This window comes from Protopterus annectens, chromosome 9.part0 (assembly GCF_019279795.1).
Source record: "Protopterus annectens isolate FY-2018-M chromosome 9.part0, PAN1.0, whole genome shotgun sequence".
NCBI classification, from domain to species: Eukaryota; Metazoa; Chordata; order Ceratodontiformes; family Protopteridae; genus Protopterus; species Protopterus annectens.
Window position 1 is genome coordinate 1,040,807,095 of NC_056743.1, and position 20,542 is coordinate 1,040,827,636.

The 20,542-nt window shown below is 39.5% G+C and overlaps 1 protein-coding gene across 1 annotated transcript; it reads right to left on the reverse strand.

Moving 5' to 3' along the window:
* Positions 1-289: 289 nt before the first annotated feature.
* On the reverse strand, positions 290-16,712 carry LOC122811780 (keratin, type II cytoskeletal 8-like). The gene is made up of 8 exons (XM_044083840.1): positions 16,158-16,712; positions 15,185-15,405; positions 9,748-9,808; positions 8,200-8,295; positions 6,222-6,386; positions 5,056-5,181; positions 3,017-3,237; positions 290-1,145 (listed from the first exon to the last, which is right to left on the reverse strand). The coding sequence occupies exons 1-8, from the start codon at positions 16,602-16,604 to the stop codon at positions 899-901; spliced, it is 1,584 nt and encodes a 527-aa protein (XP_043939775.1). The 5' UTR covers positions 16,605-16,712; the 3' UTR covers positions 290-898.
* Between the last annotated feature and the right edge of the window lie 3,830 nt (positions 16,713-20,542).

The following is a 20,542-nucleotide window of genomic DNA, read 5'->3' on the forward strand; positions in this document are numbered from 1 at the left end:
CCAGGAGTCTCTTCCTCACAATAGAGCTCAGAGTAGATCCAAAGAGGGGTTGGAGCAGTGCATCTCACCCCTTGTTTGTTGAAGCCATAACAAACATGGTCAAGTGTTAAAACAAACATATTTCTGATAAAGTGCAATCACAATACAGCTGGACATTGTTAGGCAGCAGTGCCTTAAACCGGATGTAGATAACTCAGTTTCAGCCTTGTCAACAAGCCATGATTAAGATTGCTCACCTTCTTTACTGACATGTCAGATGAACAAATGCAAAAAAAAAGTACTCCAGCAATTTGAATTGTGTAGATTTATTTAATATTGTACTTCTGAAAAACAGAAAATGCTTGGCATTTCAGACAATATTCCAAAGACCCCAATCTTAAAAATATTTCATGTTACAGTTCACTACTTAACACATGGAGATATAGATGCCATTGTCCAAAAGCATGACACAGAAATGGCAAACTGCAAAGTCATGCAGGCATGACATTGCCCATACAAGTGGCAGAAAACCCAGATTGCAGTCAAGAATTCAGTTCACATACCACAGCATAAAATTCCAAAAGGCCAACATTTGGGAGAAAGTCTTGAGGGAAAGGAGACAGCAATAAAACCACCTGGTAACAAGGTTAATTCCATTCATGGCTACAGTACAAGAACAGAACACAGCTGTATATTCTATCCGTAAACATACAATCAAATGTTCTAGCACTCAGTGGAAATTCTACAGAATGTTAACTTTCTAATGCTATAGCAATGTATTCAGGTTGGCACATTTACTAAGTATGTGCAAGAACTTCCATTTAGTTCCGCTTAAAGGTATTATAACTGGGTTTTCTGTCAGCAGGCAGTAAAGACAGGGACATCAGCAAGCAAGGCTGGGTGCGTTGTGATATGAAGTTTATCTAACCATCCTGACCGACTCTGCTCTCATAGAAGAAGTTCTTGTGATTGATGACCCTCCAGAGACTGAACCTCCCTGCCCAAATCCAGTACCGCCACTTGTGAAACTCAGGCCACGTGAGCCACCTCCAAGACTGAAACCTATGCTGCCCCCTCCAAAGCCAGTGCTTGCAGCAGCACTACTGGTACCACTAGTCGTTGACTGCACCATGACTGTGGCCTGTCCAGTGCCTTGTCCACTCAGCCTGTTGATAAAAGAAAACGGCATCAGTTCTTGCACAACAGAACACACTCATTTCATAAATTAAAATTTTACTTTACATTAACGTCAGAGATCAGACCCTGATTGTGATCACAACAGGAAAATGCATAAAGTAAAACAACTTCTGCTGCAAGCAAGAAACATACAATGGTCCCATAGTCAGTTCACACCTGCCCCGACGTTTGCCATCTTCACAGTAAAACCATGTACTTTAAGCCAGCCCTCCCATGTTCTCAACTGTTTCATTCTTGGTTTTCTGGCAAATCTTTGGAAAAAATATTGAGTTTTAGACTTCATATCCCACTACATGGGGAGGACCCCCCCCCCCATTCGTTGTGTCAGCCACACTTCACTATCAGATTGTCCATGATATGGCAGGCAACCTTACAGGGATTAGTGAAGCCACTGCTTGATATGCTCCTTAACAAGAGACTATGCAAAGGGATGCACATTGTAGGCATTTATAGATTATGCAGACTACCTCACCCTAACCAGGCAAGGTAGCACAAAATGCCCTATGCCATACTGGTTACTTGAATGGCAACTCCCTCTGGGCAGCTCTTGCCCTGGTCCAGGATGCCCTGATCCTGGATGCAACTCCAACAAAGAGAATGAATGGGCCATGTCCAACTGTGTAGAGGGGTTTGAGGGTCAATAGGCATGAGAAGAATCTAATACTCCTAGCCCTCAGCCTCACTGACATTGGTACAAATAACTTGTCATATTACTGCCACCTTCCTTAGCCCAAGATATCAATGGTAGTAATGTGCAACAGCTGTATTTCACTCCCCATTGGTGACAACTCAAGATGTCATGAAGATGCACTTCCTCAGACTGGTTCTCATCACTAGACTGGTTCTCATCCCTTTCACTTTGTCCAGTCACTATTCTTGTGTCCAGATACACACTACTTTTCCTACATCAAGACACTGATTTTTTGTTCCTCTTGTTGCTCCCCATTATATTTAGCTCCACTTCCTTGCCACTTAGTTGTATGGAGTTAGTGGTGAGTGACCCTCCTGGACTATTGAGGAAGGACATCTAGGTTTGCTTCCCTTTAAAATCACTTGACTTTTCTGCCTTGCACCTGTTGTGGCATCATAAGCAGTCTTTCCTGCTGCCACACTTGCATGGACATATTTGCACATGTCATCTCCCTCCCTTCTATCTTGGTTCCCAGCCTTTTGTCATTACAGCCCTCCCTCTTTAGCCCATTTCTGCTGGGAACTGCACATCTGCTATCCTGCAGCTCTTAGAACCAAAACTGTATTACACACCCGGTGATCTTCAGCCACATCTGCCTCTCCCCCCTCCCAAACTCTTACGTACCCTTTGATGCATCTTTCAACCAGTTTACACCCCCCTCATATTTACATCCAGTTAGGCCATTCTCAGTGTTCTCAATGGTAGACCATGACACAGGAGTGGCCTTAGGTCAACTGGTGCCCTAGGCAAAAGGGCTCCACAGCACCCCTCCACACCACCTGCTGCCTCTATCTTAGTCTAACTACACCAAATAAATACTGGAAAAGTGCCTCTGCTAGACCGGCACCCTAGGCAGCCGCCAAGTTGGCCTATGCCTAAGGCCGGCTACACAATTATCTGCAGAGATACCTCTCAAATAACTTCCTCAAAAGTAACTTGTGCATTACAAAAACAGGCCATACATAGAACATTTACTGGGCATTAACATGGAACAGAAAGGGTGGCTGAATTGTATATTAGCTTAAAGAATTCAGGGTGAAGGAAAACCAGAAAAAGTTTGTCACAGAACCATTTTTAGAGTATTCCCTTAGAGGCCAATGCACACCATCCACCAACATTTAACAGACAAAATACTTCTACATTACATACCTGATCTCCTCTCCCTCCAGAAGCTTCCTATAGCAGGCTATCTCAATGTCCAGACCCAGTTTGGCATTCATGAGCTCCTGGTAATCATGTACAAGTCGGGCCATGTCCTGCTTGGCCCGCTGTAGGGCAGCTTCTAAATCTGCCTTCTTATCACGGGCATCTTTAAGAGCCAGCTCACCTCGTTCTTCAGCTTCTGTGATGGCAGCCTCCAGAGAAGCTCGCTAAATATAAATGAAATGTTGTCATGTCAATTCATTTAAGTTATGCATTTACTATGCTTAATTGATAGTGCTGCTTAATTAGGCTTTTGATAAACTGTACACAAGGCTGAGGACAAATTTGTCATTGCAGAACAGCAATTACAGCATATAAAATTCTAACTTAGTTTTGAGCTGAACTTTCATCTTTAAGCCTGCTGTGAGATAATCCTGCAGTAGTGCCTCTCCTGCTCAAGAGCAATTACAAACTCGGGAAAGGGAACCCTGGATAAGTCTGCGTGACAATTTTTTAAAGCAATGCTGTCATACTGTTTGGAAAACAGCGACATACCTAGGCTCAAGATAAGTTAAGGACGAGAACTGGAGTTCCAATTATGTATTCATAAAGAACTATTCAGCAAAGGAGCGTAATGTTTTTGCAATGAAGGAAATACTGGACGAGTTACTTTCCAAACCTAGTAGTAAATTATGGCTTCTGGACACCAAAATCAAATGCAGGAATAGAGTGTGAAATCAAATGCAGGAATCTAGTGTGTGAAAATTGTCAACCCTTGACAAGCCAGCTTTGACCTTCTGTACACGCAGATTCTAGAAGGAAAATTTAACTCTGCCATCCCTACTGACCATTGAATGGTTAAACTTTGGTCTAGACGTTAAAGGTCCTTTAACCTGCCTGGCTGTGTTGGACAGAACTGGTCATTCTGACTAGCAGCTCAGAAGCTGGAAGAGTTTGGTGGAGGAGGGTGCAAGAGACATTTATGCTGGCTTGCTCATCCTGTCAGGAGGGACTAGTGATGGCTGGTTAACCAATAGCTGCAATGATGGCCAGCCAGTCCTAGCAGAGGTGGGTGGAGTTGGCTCCCAATCCATTGATCCCATGCCCTCACTCATCCTAGCTTTAGATCACTCCCAATCCATTAATCCTATTGCTCTCACTCATCCCAGCTTGAGATCATTCAACTATACAAGAGGAAATAAAGGGCAGCACACGAGGGGCTTGGGTTTTCCAAGACAATAACGTGCATGTGCTGCCCCCAAACACACAAGCAGGCATAAGTTCAAGTAAATGCAGGCATAAGTTGAAGTAAATGCCAATCAAGAGAATGAAGTTATGGCTTAATAGATAAGCCAGAATACAATCTGCAAAAAGGATGCGCTCAAGCCGGCAAAGCATCCTCATGGCTGCAGATCTCTCTTCTGGGAGACATCCAGACTGGGGGAAAATGTGCTAGGAAGCAATACAAGTACATAAAAGCATCTTGATTGTAGTAGCAGATTAAACTTACACATTTTTGGAGCTTTGTAAATACTTGCCACACCAAGTGACAAACCGGAACAAAAAGCCTTGATACTTTGCAACCTTTAACCTCTACAGGCAGAAAATGTGCCTGCATCCCTCCAAATGAGGAATCAATGTGATCTATATGCTATTGTGATAGAATTTGTAGGCTTAGCCCCGAGTACACTGCATACTCTAGTGTTAAGCTATAAAATGCAGAATGAGAACTTATGGAGTAACCATAATGGCATAAGAACTCTTGCATTCTTCCACACTCCAAGGAAGCAAACTGCATCACCCCTCCCCATTAGAGTTTCAACAGTATGAAAATACATCATGACATCTTCACTTTCTAGTACAAAATTGTTCCTGATCTGATCCTAAAAGTTCTCACCTTGTTTAATTGCAATGCAGCAACACAAGTCAATTCAGTTCTCTGCTATTATTTCAACTTTGACAAGCTAAGCAGCACTAGAAATTTGAATGCATTAAAAGTGTGTTCAATACAAATGTGCTATTGCAGTTAAGTACAAATCTCATACCTGGTTCTTCAGGCTTTCAATTTCATTAGTCAGTCTTGTGATCATTCTGGTCATTTCTGCAATCTCTGACTTGGTGACACGAAGGTCATCCCCATACTTTCCAGCAGAGCTTGCAAGTTCTTCATACTAGATCCCACAAAAACAAAGCAAGTTAAAAACACACTATGACAGTCTGCTGTATTACTGCATATAAAAACTACACTTCTATTTCTAAAAATAGATCATGAGCCAAGATAATGAACATATTAAAGAAGATGAGCAAAAGATGAATGGCTTGAAGATCAATACTTGTGGCTTATCAAGCTGACAACTGCTAGATCTGTTTGTGAACTTGCATAACTAAATTACACATTCTGAAGAGCTAGATATATCAATTGTCCATGTTAAACTCAAGGCATGCATTTTAAGAGATCAAGCTACAGCAAGAGAACAAGCTCTTTTCCACAACGGAGCTATAATGGAAGTCTGATATGACCTCAGGATCAGTGCCACAGTGAATCAAAGTGCTCATTTGAGCCTCAGAGATCTGCTCCTCAGACCATCACCTAGTGCATTTCAGTGCTGTATTCAGATAAGTACTAGGCTACCTACTAGGCTACCTACTCTTGTGGTACATTTTAAGCCATGCCAATTTCCCTCAGCTTACCTTTCATCTGAAATAAGCAACTTTCATCCTATGACTGGCATGATTGCCAAAAGCTGTGCTAGACTTGACAATTTTATGTCAGGCCATAATAATGGCCTACAATCCTTTATCCCATTAAAAGAAAGGGTCTGTACATGCTGGCAAACATTTGTATGAAATTCAGCTGAATTTTAGTCTCACTAGTAATTTCAGGCTCATGCAAATTTAAAATTGGTTTAGCAGTAGAATGGTTTCTGCAAATTGTTCTACAGTGAACAGTAAGCCAGGTATAGAAGTATACTTTTACTGCTTACAATGGATTTGAAACCGCTTCTGACACAGCTCACACATTGCTCATTCAGGTCATGTGCTACCATTTTAAGCAATTCAATTTTGCTGAAAGTTATATTTTTATTAGATATTAAAATGTAAACAAATTGTTCAACATGATCACAGCAACACATTCAAAGCTTTAGTAGTCTGTCAGTACACTGTGCTGAATCCATTCAGCATGTTCCATGTTATAATCACCAAGGCTTACCTTTTGCTGGTAAAAAGACTCAGCTTCAGCTCTGCTGTTGTTGGCCATCTCCTCATACTGCAGTCTGACCTCTGAAATGATGTTGTCCAGATCAAGCTGACGGTTGTTGTCCATTTGCACAATGGCTGTGATGTCCTGTACTTGTGTGTGGAGTTGCTGAAGTTCCTGTAAATTGCAACATTTCTTTAAAATGCTTATCACATCTAAGCTTAGTATGACAAGCCTGCAATTAAAACTTTGTAAATCAGGTTTGAGGTGCCAGGGGTAGCAATACTCCTGCAATGTTTAAAGCAGCATTACTCTGCCAGAAAACATTATGGTTAGTATGACCAGCTAACAAACATTAAATGTTTACAAGCTATGAAACTTTAACGTGCTTCAGAAAAACAGATTAGGAATAGGCAATACAGCAGATTAAAATGTGCCTTCAGGCATTTCTGCAGTTGAACTCCTACTGATGTCTTGATATCAACTATTGCTTGTTCATATTTGCATTACAAAACCATGCTACATGGTGTTGAAGATGCATCTTAAAACATACATGGCAAATTTGACATTTACCTGTCTAATGCAGCAGAGATAAATTTGTATACCATTTGTAAAACTTTTCCAAACATCTCCACATTCAGACAGAACCACATAGCCTCAAGCTCACAGCCATATAAAGAAAATCCTGCTAATAGTTTGAGTCAGGATTTCAGCAACTGTTCAAGCAAGCGCCATTTATACATTACAAAATTATACTCGCTGTCTTTATTTTGCCTTACAAAATCCAGTTTAAAGCAAACTGGATACCACCAATATAAAGATTAATCATGAATAGTTTGCCATTTACGCTTTTCTAGTAACACTTACTGTTAGAGATAAGAATTTGTTTGAAATGTAATGTGGCAGCATCATTTTTAATGGCTCATACCACACACTGGAGTTAAAGGTACAAGCTGTAGTGGAGGGAATGATTTAAGGAAACTCGCTCTTCACAGGAAGATAAGAGACTTCCAATGTCATGTCGCATCCAAGGAGGAATAGCATTCTCATAATTGAATTTAAGCATTTATTATACAATATAGGTTTAAGGCCTATGGGAAACCAACCAATATAATCACTATGGGAAGCCAACCAATAGACTATGCAACCAATAAAAAGGTCATACTAAAAGATAAAAAGTAGGTGTTTATAGTGGTGCAAAAAATCCCAATGCCATAGGCAGAGCATTTTACATATTCAGAAGCATGAACTGTTAAGTACATCACAGAACCTCTGATCCACTACGTGGTCAGTGGATCTCAGTATTGCAGGTTTACATCTGCAACAACTCCCCAACAAGCAGTGCCAGTAACATCTTTAACTTTACTGACATCATGCTAGGGAAATTTCTCATACCAAACTCTGGTGTAAAAGAATGCTTGTAGGAAGAATTCCATTGCAATCCTCCATTTCATGAAGAATTTACTGAAGATTCAAAAACTCCATACATTTATTAAATACCGATTCTAAATACTGCCTTCATTATCTGAAGGATTGGGAGAAGGGTTATATAAATTTAGATTGAGTGTATACAAATTTAGATTAATGAGTGTATAAATGTAGATTAAGCAGTGTTATTATTTCACAATTTCTGTGCTTTGGATGGCATTGCTTTTCATTTATAGAAATTTGGAGGAATCCAGACCAAACGTGACAATGCCTTGTGCTTTGTTTCGCAGACATTACCATTGTAATCTGCAAGGAATTATCTTCATGATCCTGCAAGGAATTATCTTCATGATCCTGTAGGGACCACTAGAGGGTTTCTTTAGAAGGGTACAATATACAAGGAGAGGAAAGTAAATTTTGTCTGAACACATACAATGCATATCCAATGACCAATCTAAGGAGTACTGCAAATTAAATGTTTTGTCTGAGCACACTAATGCTGACCAGTCAAGCTAAGAGTTTGGGAATAGATATTGTAAATGACAAAGCAAAAATACCCTACCGCTTCATATATAGCCCTCAGGAAATCAATCTCTTCTCGAAGAGCTCTCAGTTTTTCTTCCAGCTCTACCTTAATCATGAATGCTGCATCAACATCCTAGGAACAAACAGAGCATGCTTAATAACACCATTGCAGCAACCACACAATCTTAACTAATTACTAAAACATTATACGTAGTTAGGATGATTTTAAAATGAACAGCTCATAGGCACTTCTGAAATACAATGGATATAATCTGCAGTATGTGACATAACATTTCAGGATACAGGTGTCAGGATTTGTTTTCAAGACTGTCGATCTGTCCCATTTTCTGGTCACCCGTTTTCACCTTTAATATGTTCATAGGAATGCTGGAGCACATCCTGGTAGCCAATGGTCACAAGACTTTGAAGCCAATGGTCACAAGACTTTGAAGCCAATGGTCACAAGACTTTGAAGCCCCTTCTCTAGATTGTGGATAGGGCACCGATGTATCACAGAATGTATAGGACACTGATGTACCACAGAATGCATAGACATTCTCACATGCTAGGTTGCCCTACTACTGGGAATTGAGAACAGCAGTCCACTGTATGTTTGGCAGACAAGGAAAAAAAATGAGCAGCTAGACAAAATCCAGACACAAGAACATGCAACCCTGCAGAGGCACCCCAACCAGGAATGGACTAGAACAAATTTTAAAATGTGCAAAAATACTCAATGTGCTGACAACTGCTGCTTTCCGGTGCATTTATAATTAGATTTATAGCCAGCATTTCAGAAGTTGCAATAAAGCTACTCTGCTTGCACTACAGAAAAGTATTGCACACTTGTAATTTCTTCAGATGTGAACCTCAAAATGTTTAAACAGTTGTTATAACTACAGGAAAATCTTTATGATGCAGAGAAGCTTCACAGGTACAAGACAGCACAAACCTGGGTAGCCATGGCAAATTGACCAAAGGGAGTGGCTAAAACAAGGAAAAACATTTTAAACTCACAGGATCAAAGGGACATCTCATTACTCAAACTGAAGGTTGGTAGGAAGTTTAACTTTAAAACTATATGATGTAGTCCCATACCTGATGGCCTTTAATGAAGCGGATCTGTATTGGGCTTCATGGCAGTTCCACGTAATGGAGTTCACTGCTATGCTCTTTCAACAAGCTTTGCCTACAATGCTCGAAATATTGTTCAAAAAGCACCTCATTTTAGAGGTCAAACACAAAGTAGAAACATTAAAAATTGTTTCTCATGTGGTGTCCTTCAACACAAGTGGTATGTACTTTCAGAGTAGCTTTGCTCCCTTCTGGACATCAGTCTGTACATTGTATCCTCACTTACTGCAGTTCCAGGGCTACTTCAGCCAGTGTAATCTGACAAACCAAACCCTGCAAAGAACTTACAGCTCATATTTTACTATTTTTCCATGTGGGGACCATGAACAGAGTGGCAGAAGTAAAAAGGGTTTGTGCTTCAGTATTAAACATTTTACATTTTGTTCAAAAATAAGCTTTGCAAAGATTAGGCTGTGAAAAATCTAATTGTTTCAGTGAGAAAAGTTAATACCTTTTTTATGACCACAAATTCATTTTCCAGTGCAGTGCGCTTGTTGATTTCATCTTCATATCTAAAAGAATTTTAAAATGCATTGTTTACATGGGTTAAGCAATAGAGCAACAAATGACATTTTAGCATTTTAGCTTTGTAGTTCACACAAAAATCCATGTATTACTATAGCTGAGCTTATAAACTGATTGCAGAAAAAATATAGTAGCGGATAATGCACAAATAGCTGGAAACACTGCTAATCCTATCAAGAGGGAGGAGGCAAATTATCTGAAAGATAGTGATGTAAACCCCCACACCGGTTTCTATACACACTTTGGCTTTCCAGTCCCAGCATTTCCCTCGTAGTGGGAGTCCTCAGCTACTTTGACAAAAGAATCTGACTGCACAACACATTCCCTCCACCTCATTAACCTTCTGGCTACTCCTCATTTTAGGAGAAGAGGGTACATATAAGTGCAGCAGACATCTGGCCTCCTTTTATGTTCACAAGAAAACAGGCAAAAAGTCATAAAAACATGGTGAGTGGTGACACTGGTGCTTCAGCACTTCCAACACCATAACCTAGAAATTAGTGTAGATGCTACCACCTTTTTTTGAAAGTGCTGAGATTAGATCAATTAAATGCTTACAGCATCCTGTAGACATGCACTGTCACAATGTAGGACAACCTCTTGACAAGAATTCTTGGCAAAGCCTTGGAGAATAGAACAAGATTTTAAATATCGCTCTTAAACAGGTTTTGTATTGCCTTGGAGAATAGAACAAGATTTTAAATATCGCTCTTAAACAGGTTTTGTATTGGTAGACATTTTCCAAAGAATATAAATGCAACATCAACTCATGTTTTGCAAAGACAAGTCTTAAGGAATAGATCAAAAAAGTGAGAAATCTGAGCATTTTGTAAAATTTTGAATTGAAGTATGGTCAAACATGGGGGAGAGGGAGAGACATGCTCCTATCAAATGGCTTGGCACTTAAATAGCTCCCTTATTTTCAGTGCAACTAGTGGAAAGACAGGAAAGTTCCAATACAGAAACTTATTTTGGTCAGCTAGCTGCATAAACAAATTGGCACCATCTGGTTAACATGGATACCTATTAAATCATTTTCACAGAAAAGTTATGTACCATAAAAAGCAAGTGCGCAGACTGAACAGTCTACATTACTGCTAGTAACAGAAGACAGGTACCATGGTGGTATGGGTATCCAATGCCTCTGCCCACCTCTGCACACTGTAGAAATACCCAGTTGTATTGCCTGAATTACTACACAAAGTAGGATGCGTTGTGAATATCACTCTTGAGTAGCACATTCCCTAAAACCTTGCAGTTAATGGATTAATTGTGAAGTTTAAGGAATGGTAAATCTACTTAGGGGAAGGGGAACCAAGGAAATCTATCCCATATAGTGTCTGAGCAGATCTTGCAAGCAGTGTCTCATTGCACAGCCATCTAGTATTTCACCATACAGTTTGAAGCCAGAGGGCTGGGAGCATGTAGTACCTCTATCCTATTCACCTAAACATTCAGAATTTGGTCACCTAGTCTTGGTTTTATGCTTTCAGGCTTTTCTGTGTCATCACATCTGCATTACTATCACAAAGTTTTGAAGTTTTTATTTTCAAGGCAGTGTTTGATTCAGGCTACAGTAACACCTATGAAGAAACAAACAAATAGCCCAATGTAGAAAACACTGAATATTAACACAGCAAAGCTTTCAGATTATCTCCTTCCTCAGTGCTAGTGAACATGCTCAAAATGCTCATCTTTTAAAGCTCGCATTATTGAACACATCTGATAGGTGGTCAATGCACTAGCAAAATATGTTGCTGACAATGTTAATCATTAGAGCCATTAGTGTTATTCATAGAACTATCAGAGGGGGTGACTAATTTTGGAAAAAGAATATGGTTGGATTTTTAAGACAAAGCAGACTCTTCCAGGTTTGTGTAGTATGGTTAATTTTAAGCCAGTTTTAATTAAAAAAAAGTAGACAACTGTATCTGATTGTATGTCTTATGTTCATATTGGATGGTTGTCTCATGTTCGTAGGTTCACAGGCAAGTAGTAGGCTGCCTGAGGGAATCTATAAGCCTAGCCAGAATGTGTTGGCTTTCAACACCCCCTTAGATTAGTTCCTTGTGCCTCTGTCCAGCAGAGCCACTGCAGTGATCCCCAGGGTAAATTTTCTGTTTCCCATCCACCCAAGGTTTCTCTTAAGTGTTAGTGAGTGGCTCTACCCAATGTAGATTGGAATCCTATTCCAAAAGCATTGATTTAATTTATATAAAATCATATGCATTTTAATTGATTACCAGCACTAAGGAAGATAACCTGAAAGCTTTGCACCCATTTGTGTTTTGTGTTTTAATATTCAAGAGCATTTATTTTTTGGTTATTTGTTCAGTTTGTTTTTCCAGTCTACCACAGTGTCATTTTGTGGTATATAGTGACACCTTCCTAAGTTTTAGGATAAGCATTTAGCTCTTGAAATTTTAAAGCAGTTTTGCACATTTTACATCAGAAACTAGGTTTATTGATAGTAACAGCAGCCAATTCCAAATGAACTTGAGACTGCATGCAAATTTTGACTATACACCCCCTAAAGTAACTTACATTCAGCGATGTTCTGTTTGACAATTAAATGAACTGAATTTTGCTACAACAGCATGACCTCCACGATCATAGTTTTAGACCTAAAGTTGTTAAGAGTAAGAAATTTAGTATTTAGAATGAAGCCAATGTTAGACATTAGTCCCTGCCTGGGTTAGAGATGCTAGGTTAGTCAAGTGATGGGCACTCCCAAAGAATCACTCATTACTGTAGGTTCATTTAATGTTCATATTTTGAGAAGTTTTCAATTAAAAAAATATTTTGATTCATGTTTCTGTAACCAGAGAATGTCAGCACCCACATGAGAGAAGATGTTTTGAAAAAGTAAAAAATTGTCCAGCTTCAGAAGACTTTGTACAAGGTAGTGTACTTCACTTCCAATTTCTGGTACTTCAAAGGTTTCACTGAAGATTTGTTTTGACTACATCTTGTCCGGTTTGTCAAGATTTCTCACTATACAACTGAGGGAGACCAGGCAAACTTGACATGGTCAAATAATACTCTGGATTAAATACACAAAGGGTTATTTGCCCAAAATCTCTGGCATTTCTACGTCTTGCAGTTCTACACTAGCAGCCATGACAGTTGACTGCTAAGCAGAAGGGGTGGACTGGAAGCAGCAACTAAATCAAGGACAACTGAAATGGGTTAAGGGCAGATCAAGAACTGCTTTAACTAAAACAGCAGGGATCACCACATTCCAGATGACCTCAGTAATTCTACATATTGCCCATGAATACAGATTTCCAATTTTTATCAAGTAGCTAATTCAATTCAGCTATTTACAGTAACGCATTTTTTTTTTTTTTTTTTTTTAAACTCCAAGCCAAATACTAGCCCTGATAAACCAGGTCAGTTATTGAATTGTAATCAAATGATAAAATTGGTTCAGTCTCATCCAATTACATTTGTGCCCTCAAGTACAAACTGCTTTGACTATGTAAACTTCAGATGTTTGACTGATCAAATAAGTTACTAATGGCAACAGTTATTCCATCTGACAAAGCTGAAAATTCATAAGTGCAACTCACTTTCTGCTTCTCACACATGACCAACTACAACGATGTCTGACCAAATGGATAATTAAATTTTCCAGGGGGAAACAGAGTTGCTATCACATGCAATATACAGTGCAACTCATTGTACATCCTTTACATAATCCTATATATGCCCGTTTGGCAGTGGTACTTGTGCATTCACAAGTGACCATGTGCTTTTTCTCTTTTAATTTAGCCTACTTCAGACAACTAATGCAACCTGAGCCAGTAGGAAAGAGCTCAATCACAAAAAGGGCACAAAAGTTGAACATCCACCTGTTTTAATTTGTATTCAAATAAAAAAGTCTACCCAACATTACATTTGAGATGAAAATATACAGTACTAGGAGCTGCCCCTGCATTAAATGCACACTCATCCACTCATATATGCTTATATAAATGCTCAAGCTTTAAGCCTCAGACTAAAGAATAAGTATAAGGTTAGCTGTACAATATGGAGACAAACAGCAGTACAATTATACAACAGAATACATATCACCTGTGCTAAATTTAATTGCTATACAAGTTGCAATTGATCACTATAAGGTACAAATTAATTCAGAGAAGTATTTTCCAGGGGACAAGAAACACATGTACATTATAATCAACTCCACAGCTGCACAATAGTGAAAAAGTGAAATGCTAAACTACAGCAATCCTAGACCCCAAAACAGTGTAGTCTGCATACTGTGATTAACAACTAAAGTGCACTGATGCACCATAATACCAGAACATAGGCAGATGGGGATACCCGGCACTACTTAGTCATGTTTGATATCAGGTGGATGCCTTTGTAGGTACACAAGATCTGACAAACTACATAAAGTTCCACCATTTTTTCCATGGGAGACAGTTAAGACAGTTATTACACATTAACACTAACCCTAGAGGCTAGAGCACATTATGGAATTTTTTTTACACCACATTCCTCTAGCCATAGAAAGCATATAAACATCCCTGCTGCCCCCAGGACCAAACTGTAGATCCTTAAATCAAAAGGATTTGAGAGAGACAAGAAAAAGCAGCATTTTAAGCCAAATTAGTATGGTCACTATCATTTTTACGAATATACCCATTGTTTCCCCAACACCACTCTTTGCTTTTAAGATCCTATTTGGCAACCATACTTCATTTAATTAGGTCTTCATGTTTATTGAAGCATGATTTACTATTTTTTTGTGCTGTGTTAATCATGGATATGCCAACTGCTTTCTCAGATTTACACACACATATTCTTCCAAGCTGCAACTGGCCATCCTTGCACATGCACACATGCAAGTAAAACTATTTTTTTTTTTACTTGGATGGCACCATTCTGCGCCTTACAAGAACAGACAAGCCAGATAGCAGAAAAAAGTTTGCCAAACAAATAAATAGTTAAAGCAATATGGGTAAAGTTATTTGAAGGGAAAGGCTTGCTTGGTGTCCAGAAAGCTTAGTGAAGATCCCATCCAGATTTCATAACACTCAGGTTAAAAAATAAAATTATATTTCGATATTTATGGTATCACTTAAAGTGACAACTATGGTGGGGGGGGGGGCACCATGGGGCCCTTTTGCCTAGGGCCCCAGTTGACCCAAGGCCACTCCTGCTTGTGGGCAGCTGCTGCAATATTTTATATATATATATATATACATATACATACACACACACAAAATAAAAGCTTCAAACATCTGTAGTTGCATTACTTTTGTAATTGCACAGGGAAAAAATGGAGACAGACAGCAGTACCCAAAGAAATACTTGACTGCATACATTAAGTTTAGGAGTCCCGTTCCACTCACCTGTTTTTGAAATCCTCCACTTGGCCCTGCATGTTTTTCAGGTCTGACTCGAGTCTGCTTTTGTCATTGGAGAGAGCATCCATCTGTCGTCTCAGGTTGGAGATGTATACCTCATACAAGTTGTTCAGGTTCATTCCACCAGGAGCACCACCCTGCTGCTGATTCTGTAACAATTCCCATTTAACTGTCAGCATCTTATTCTGCTGCTCCAGCAGGCGGACCTAAAGAAAAGAAAAGTCACGATAAATACACTGAAACGGGAGACATTCTGCACATCGCTGCAGGTTACGGTGCAAAGAATTAGAATAAGCTAAAGAGATCAAACTAGCTTCAAACTAAAAGGCAAGTAGGTTCATATTTAGAGAGTAACATTCGTAAATGCCGGCATTTGTCACTCCCAGCAATAAGCTTCATAGACAGACAAATTTAAAGGGGTCAAAGCACAAACAGTTACAGTATAATGCAGAGTTAGTTTACTGCTTGTTGCTTGTTAGCTACAGGCACTAAAACTATAAGGGATGGAAATGCCTAGCCTACGTGCGATGCTCCAAGAGCCGCGTGAAATACGATAAATACAATGAGCATAATGAACGATGAATATTCTTTTAAGCTGACAAGACCCCTCACACGTAAAAAACTGGACAAAGCCATAAATAAATTGGGACAAATACCCAAAATAGGGACAATTTTAAATATACTGCTCTTACAAACTTAGAAAGTTGATAAAAATAACAGGTTTTTGGATTGGCATGAGTTTTCTGAAGGATGTTCAGTATGGAACTGAAACGCCTGTTATTTTCCAACTTTAAATCTTTGACCATTACTAATTTGCCAAAAAAAAAAAAAACGCAATTTTATGAACGGACCAAAATAGCCAAAATCTGGAAATTCTAAGAAAATCTGTACAGTGCACATACTTTGCATGCAGATTACTGCCAATGTACAAGAGTTTGTGTAAAAAATAGGTACTTACCTTTTCTATAAAGCCAACAAATTTGTTGTTCAGTGTTTTGATTTGTTCCTTCTCTTCTCGTCGGACAACTCCAATAGCAGGGTCTACTGCCAAGTCGAGGGGAGCCAAAAGTTGTTTGTTCACGGTCACATTAGTGATGGGTAGATACGCTGCTGAGCTTCCGTAGCCTCCTGCGCCACCAACTCCAAAGGAACCCATCCCGGCGGCAATACCTCCCATACCAAGCCCTCCGCTAGTGCTGAAGCCATAACCAGAAGTGGCTCCACCAGCACCCAACCCCAACCCACGAGCTGAGCCCACTACGTTATATCTGGTACGTGAGACAGGTGCAGCTCCCATTGACGCACTAGAAAAGTTTAGAAGACGGGAACCACCACCACTAACCCCAAAACCACCACCACTAATACGGCTGCTGGTTATTGTGGTTCTGGTAGAAACGTTTGCCATTTTAGATACTTTTTGTAGACAAAATTTATAATTAAAAATCTAGCACTACAGGATCAAGTACTGCAAGAAGAGATGACCGTCCTGTAGAAATGGCCACGCACAACACCCTTTTTATCCCCTCCAGCGTACACCTACAAATAGCAATAGGGGCGGGACCTCACTCACCAAATGGAATTAGAGAGGCGTAGCTAAATTGTAACAAGAGGTGCTCTTCTGGTTTTACCTGATCGGGCAAAATCCTAGGCTATTAGTTATCAGTGTACCATGGAATAACCACTCCTTAAAATCTTTGAGACACTCTGCCCCAGTCGGTCAGAGTATAAGCATCCCAAGAAACTGCAGGTTACCCTCAAATGGATATAAATGTAAACTGCTTCAAATAGGACTTTCATACCTCTCAAGTGTACCTCATCACGAAGAGCGTATCTCATTTGGGGTCTTAAAAAGTTCATGTTCCTCGAAGGAATGTTTTAACTGATATTCGGGATACCGTAAATAGACATCAGTCCTATTAATTCATTAAAAGATCGTTTTTTACAAAATAAAAGCAGCATATGTTAACCGTCCTATGGCTTTCCTGGTTGAAGCTGTTAGTAAGCCATTAGTATGTGTTCCACACTTTCCCCATTTGTTCCACATTATGAGAGCTAGTAGCGTTCCTCATTTTGGATATTGAAGGTTGAGAGCTCTGCAGATCTCGGTAGCATCACATCTCAGTCTGATATTCTCGGGTCGCTGGTTATATCTCAAAAGGCTTAGGAAGAAATCACTTGGGTAGGGGGGCAGATACAAAAGGCAGGAGTCTTAATCTGCACTGATCACTGGGGACGGTTACGCTGCCAGAATAGCAGGTGTTATCTATTTCTATGAACCATAAACTGGGTAAATAAAAACGCATGGAACGGGTTAGTAAGTGTGCTGTCAGGTCGGGATCTTACAAAATTAACGGAAAGCGATATTACTAGCACTGCTGCTGTACCAAATAACAGGGCTTACTTAAAGACAACTAGTTTGGCTGCATCTTTTGTGTCCTCTTAGCCAAAACGGCTATTTTACATTGTTTGCGTGGAATGTTTGAGAAAAACTGGCGAAGAAAGAAACCAGATAAGGTAATTAAAACAGCAACCCTAGCTCCCTACCCTCTTTATGAGGAAAGTTCCTCATTTTGGGGCTTAGAAAGTTCAGGTTCCTCGAAGTTCCACACTGAAAGGGTGTGTCACACATTGTGTTAGGAGTTTTAAACTGATATCCATGATAAATAAAATTGAATCTTAATTCAAACAACACACTTTTGTAAAGTAAAAAGTATCACGTTTTAACCATCACGTGAGCTTGCTGATTGTAGATGTTAGTAAGTGCTCAACATTTTGCCCATCTGTTCCACATTATGAGAGGAAGTGGTCCTCATTTTGGAGATGGGAAGTTGAAAGTTATTAAAATGCACGAAGAAATGTGCTGTTGTGATCAAACTGCTTTGAGGACTGAAAAAATGGTCCAGCGACAAAACTAAAGATACAATCGTATCTTCATGTTGCTAGAGGAGCTGAAAAGGAATCTCAGCGTTTAGAAAGAAAAGCTTCAGGCAAAATACCTGACCCCCTCCCCCAAAGAAAAAGAGCATCTTTCCAACCTCCTTAGTTGCAGCCCAAAAAAGACCAGGTACACTCGCCCGACTGTAGAAAAATGTACGAATACCTGATTGAAAACTACCGTACATTCTCTGTGAGTCCGGGTGTGGCTGCAAGGGGTCTTGGAGCAGCTACACAGTTAACAGAAAGAAAGATAAACAGATTGACAGATCGTGGCAGATGCCACATAAACCACGGTGTAAGCCTTTTAGAACAATTTATTCATACGTCTCAGCAGATTTGAAATGTTGCCCTTAAAAAGTTGCTAGAGTAACAGATTTAGTGTTGGCATGCCTTTCTGACGGATATGAAGTCTGAAACGCAAATGCACGCCATTATTTAGAGATTTTAATCCTCAGTGGTTTGCCAGAAAGCCATAAACTTTATGAGGAACAGATAAAATACGAAGTAAAAATCGCGACACTGTGAAAATCTGGACAGTTGACTTGAGAGTATGAATAATTAATTTATTTTTATCCAGTAAGATATGATAGAATTTAAGATAAAAAAATGCGTATTTACCATTGTTTTATTGTTATTAGGTTATATGTTTTCATTTTTAAAACCAGTACCATTTCAACCTACACTGCTCAGACTGGAGTGTGTATGGGGGGGGGGTATATTTTGGGCAAACGGTGTACGGGTCCAAAACATGTAAAACAGTATGTTTGAAAGAAAAAGACAACTCATTGTCTGCAAAACAGAACGTTCAATGTAACCATATGGAGTTTTAGGGCAAGAAACAGTAAGCCTAGGCATTTGAAAACATTTGTGTTTTTATCTAAGTAAAGTAAACGCAAGGGCGCTTTTTCAACTTTTAAGTTGTTATGTTACATGACGCAGAGGATTACAAAACATATTTAAACTACTGTTTAGCGACAGCAAATAAGACAGAAGACAGTTCAATAAAGTATTGCATAGTCCAGCAATGACGATCGAGATCATTATTAGAAATGCATGTACAGTCACAGCTCAATGTGAATACAAATTGTAGTGGTAACTGAAATGGTTGACAAAAAATGGATTATTAACATGGTGTTTAAGGAGATGGTGACTGACCATCCTGCTTTAAATAGAAGAAAAGTTGGCAAACGCGTGATGGCCAATGGCAAAGTTCCAGACTTAATATCCCCATCAGAAGACCAACGGAAGACTTTGATGAAGCATGTTAGAGAAACAAAGGAGGCAGCATTATGCTTAAAACATTCATGAAAAATGGTCCCAAGACAGAACCTTTGAGCACTTCTAGACATACATATTCTGTCTCCTAGCTTATTAGACAAATGTCAATACTCAACTGCTGCATGGGGGGGGGGGGGGGTATGTATTCAATAAGTTCATGAAGGAGTCTGAGGTGCTGTGCATGGGGGGGTGTATTCAATAAGTTCATGAAGGAGTCTGAGGTGCTGTTCAGAATCAATTCTAGACTGTATGAACTAGCAACTTCACAGAGAGGGTTGGCGAGCGAGGGAAGGCACTACAAAAATGTATAGTTAAGACAAAATCAACAGGGGCATTCAACAAGACATGAGGCAAGTGGAGAAAATAAAATAAAACAGGATGGTAGGGATGGATAGGAGGTAGCATGTTAAATGTACTTTAGGAGATGGCTAGTCATGCTTACTGTCTCAGTCTGTCATCAAGCAAATGCAATGCAACATGGTTCTGGTAAGGTTGCAATTTTGATATCAGTGGATTTGGTTTGTGAGGAAGAGACTATATTGAAGTGTTCTTTGTTTCTGTCTGAAATTATGGTGTTAGGAATTGAGAAGTTCAAGAACATTAGTTCAGACGATAGGATATGATGATGACTGACCTTTTTAAGAGTTTCTGAAGGTTGGTTGGGAAGGGATATAGGGTGTTAGGAGGTATAAATCAGTGGTGCCCTTGTTAGGGAATGGAAGGTCTGCGGCTCTTCTCCACAAGTCAGGGAAAGTGCAGCGTAAGTGGCTCAAACCGATGATGTCCCTAAATAAAAGTGTCACGGTGCTTTAACAAACAGATGCACAGCCATCTGAAACAGCAGCCCAGAATTTGCAGTTTATTTAAACATTTGTTTACCTATGGATTGAAAATCATCCAAAAGTGAAAAGAAGGGGTGAAGTCTCACAATCTGCTAGAAAGTAAATTGTTACTGTTGCAAACAAGAAGAGTGGGGAGAACTGTAGCTTGATTTCCTGAGTGAACAGTTTGTCTGTAGCAAAACGTTAGAAATGGTAGGCCATAACATTCAATTTTAAGAAACTGTGGTATTTTAGATTTTTTTCTAGTATCTTGTTTGCTTTTATCTAGAAGGTTTTGGCTTGCTGA

Excerpts from the sequence above, each read along its gene's own strand:
- LOC122811780 (XM_044083840.1), bottom strand. The coding sequence starts at position 16,604 with ATGGCAAACGTTTCTACCAGAACCACAATAACCAGCAGCCGTATTAGT. Across the intron at positions 8,296-9,747 it reads AATTTGTGGTCATAAAAAAG|GATGTTGATGCAGCATTCAT; the intron begins GTATTAACTTTT and ends GTTTGTTCCTAG. Across the intron at positions 1,146-3,016 it reads CTGGAGGGAGAGGAGATCAG|GCTGAGTGGACAAGGCACTG; the intron begins GTATGTAATGTA and ends TTTTATCAACAG.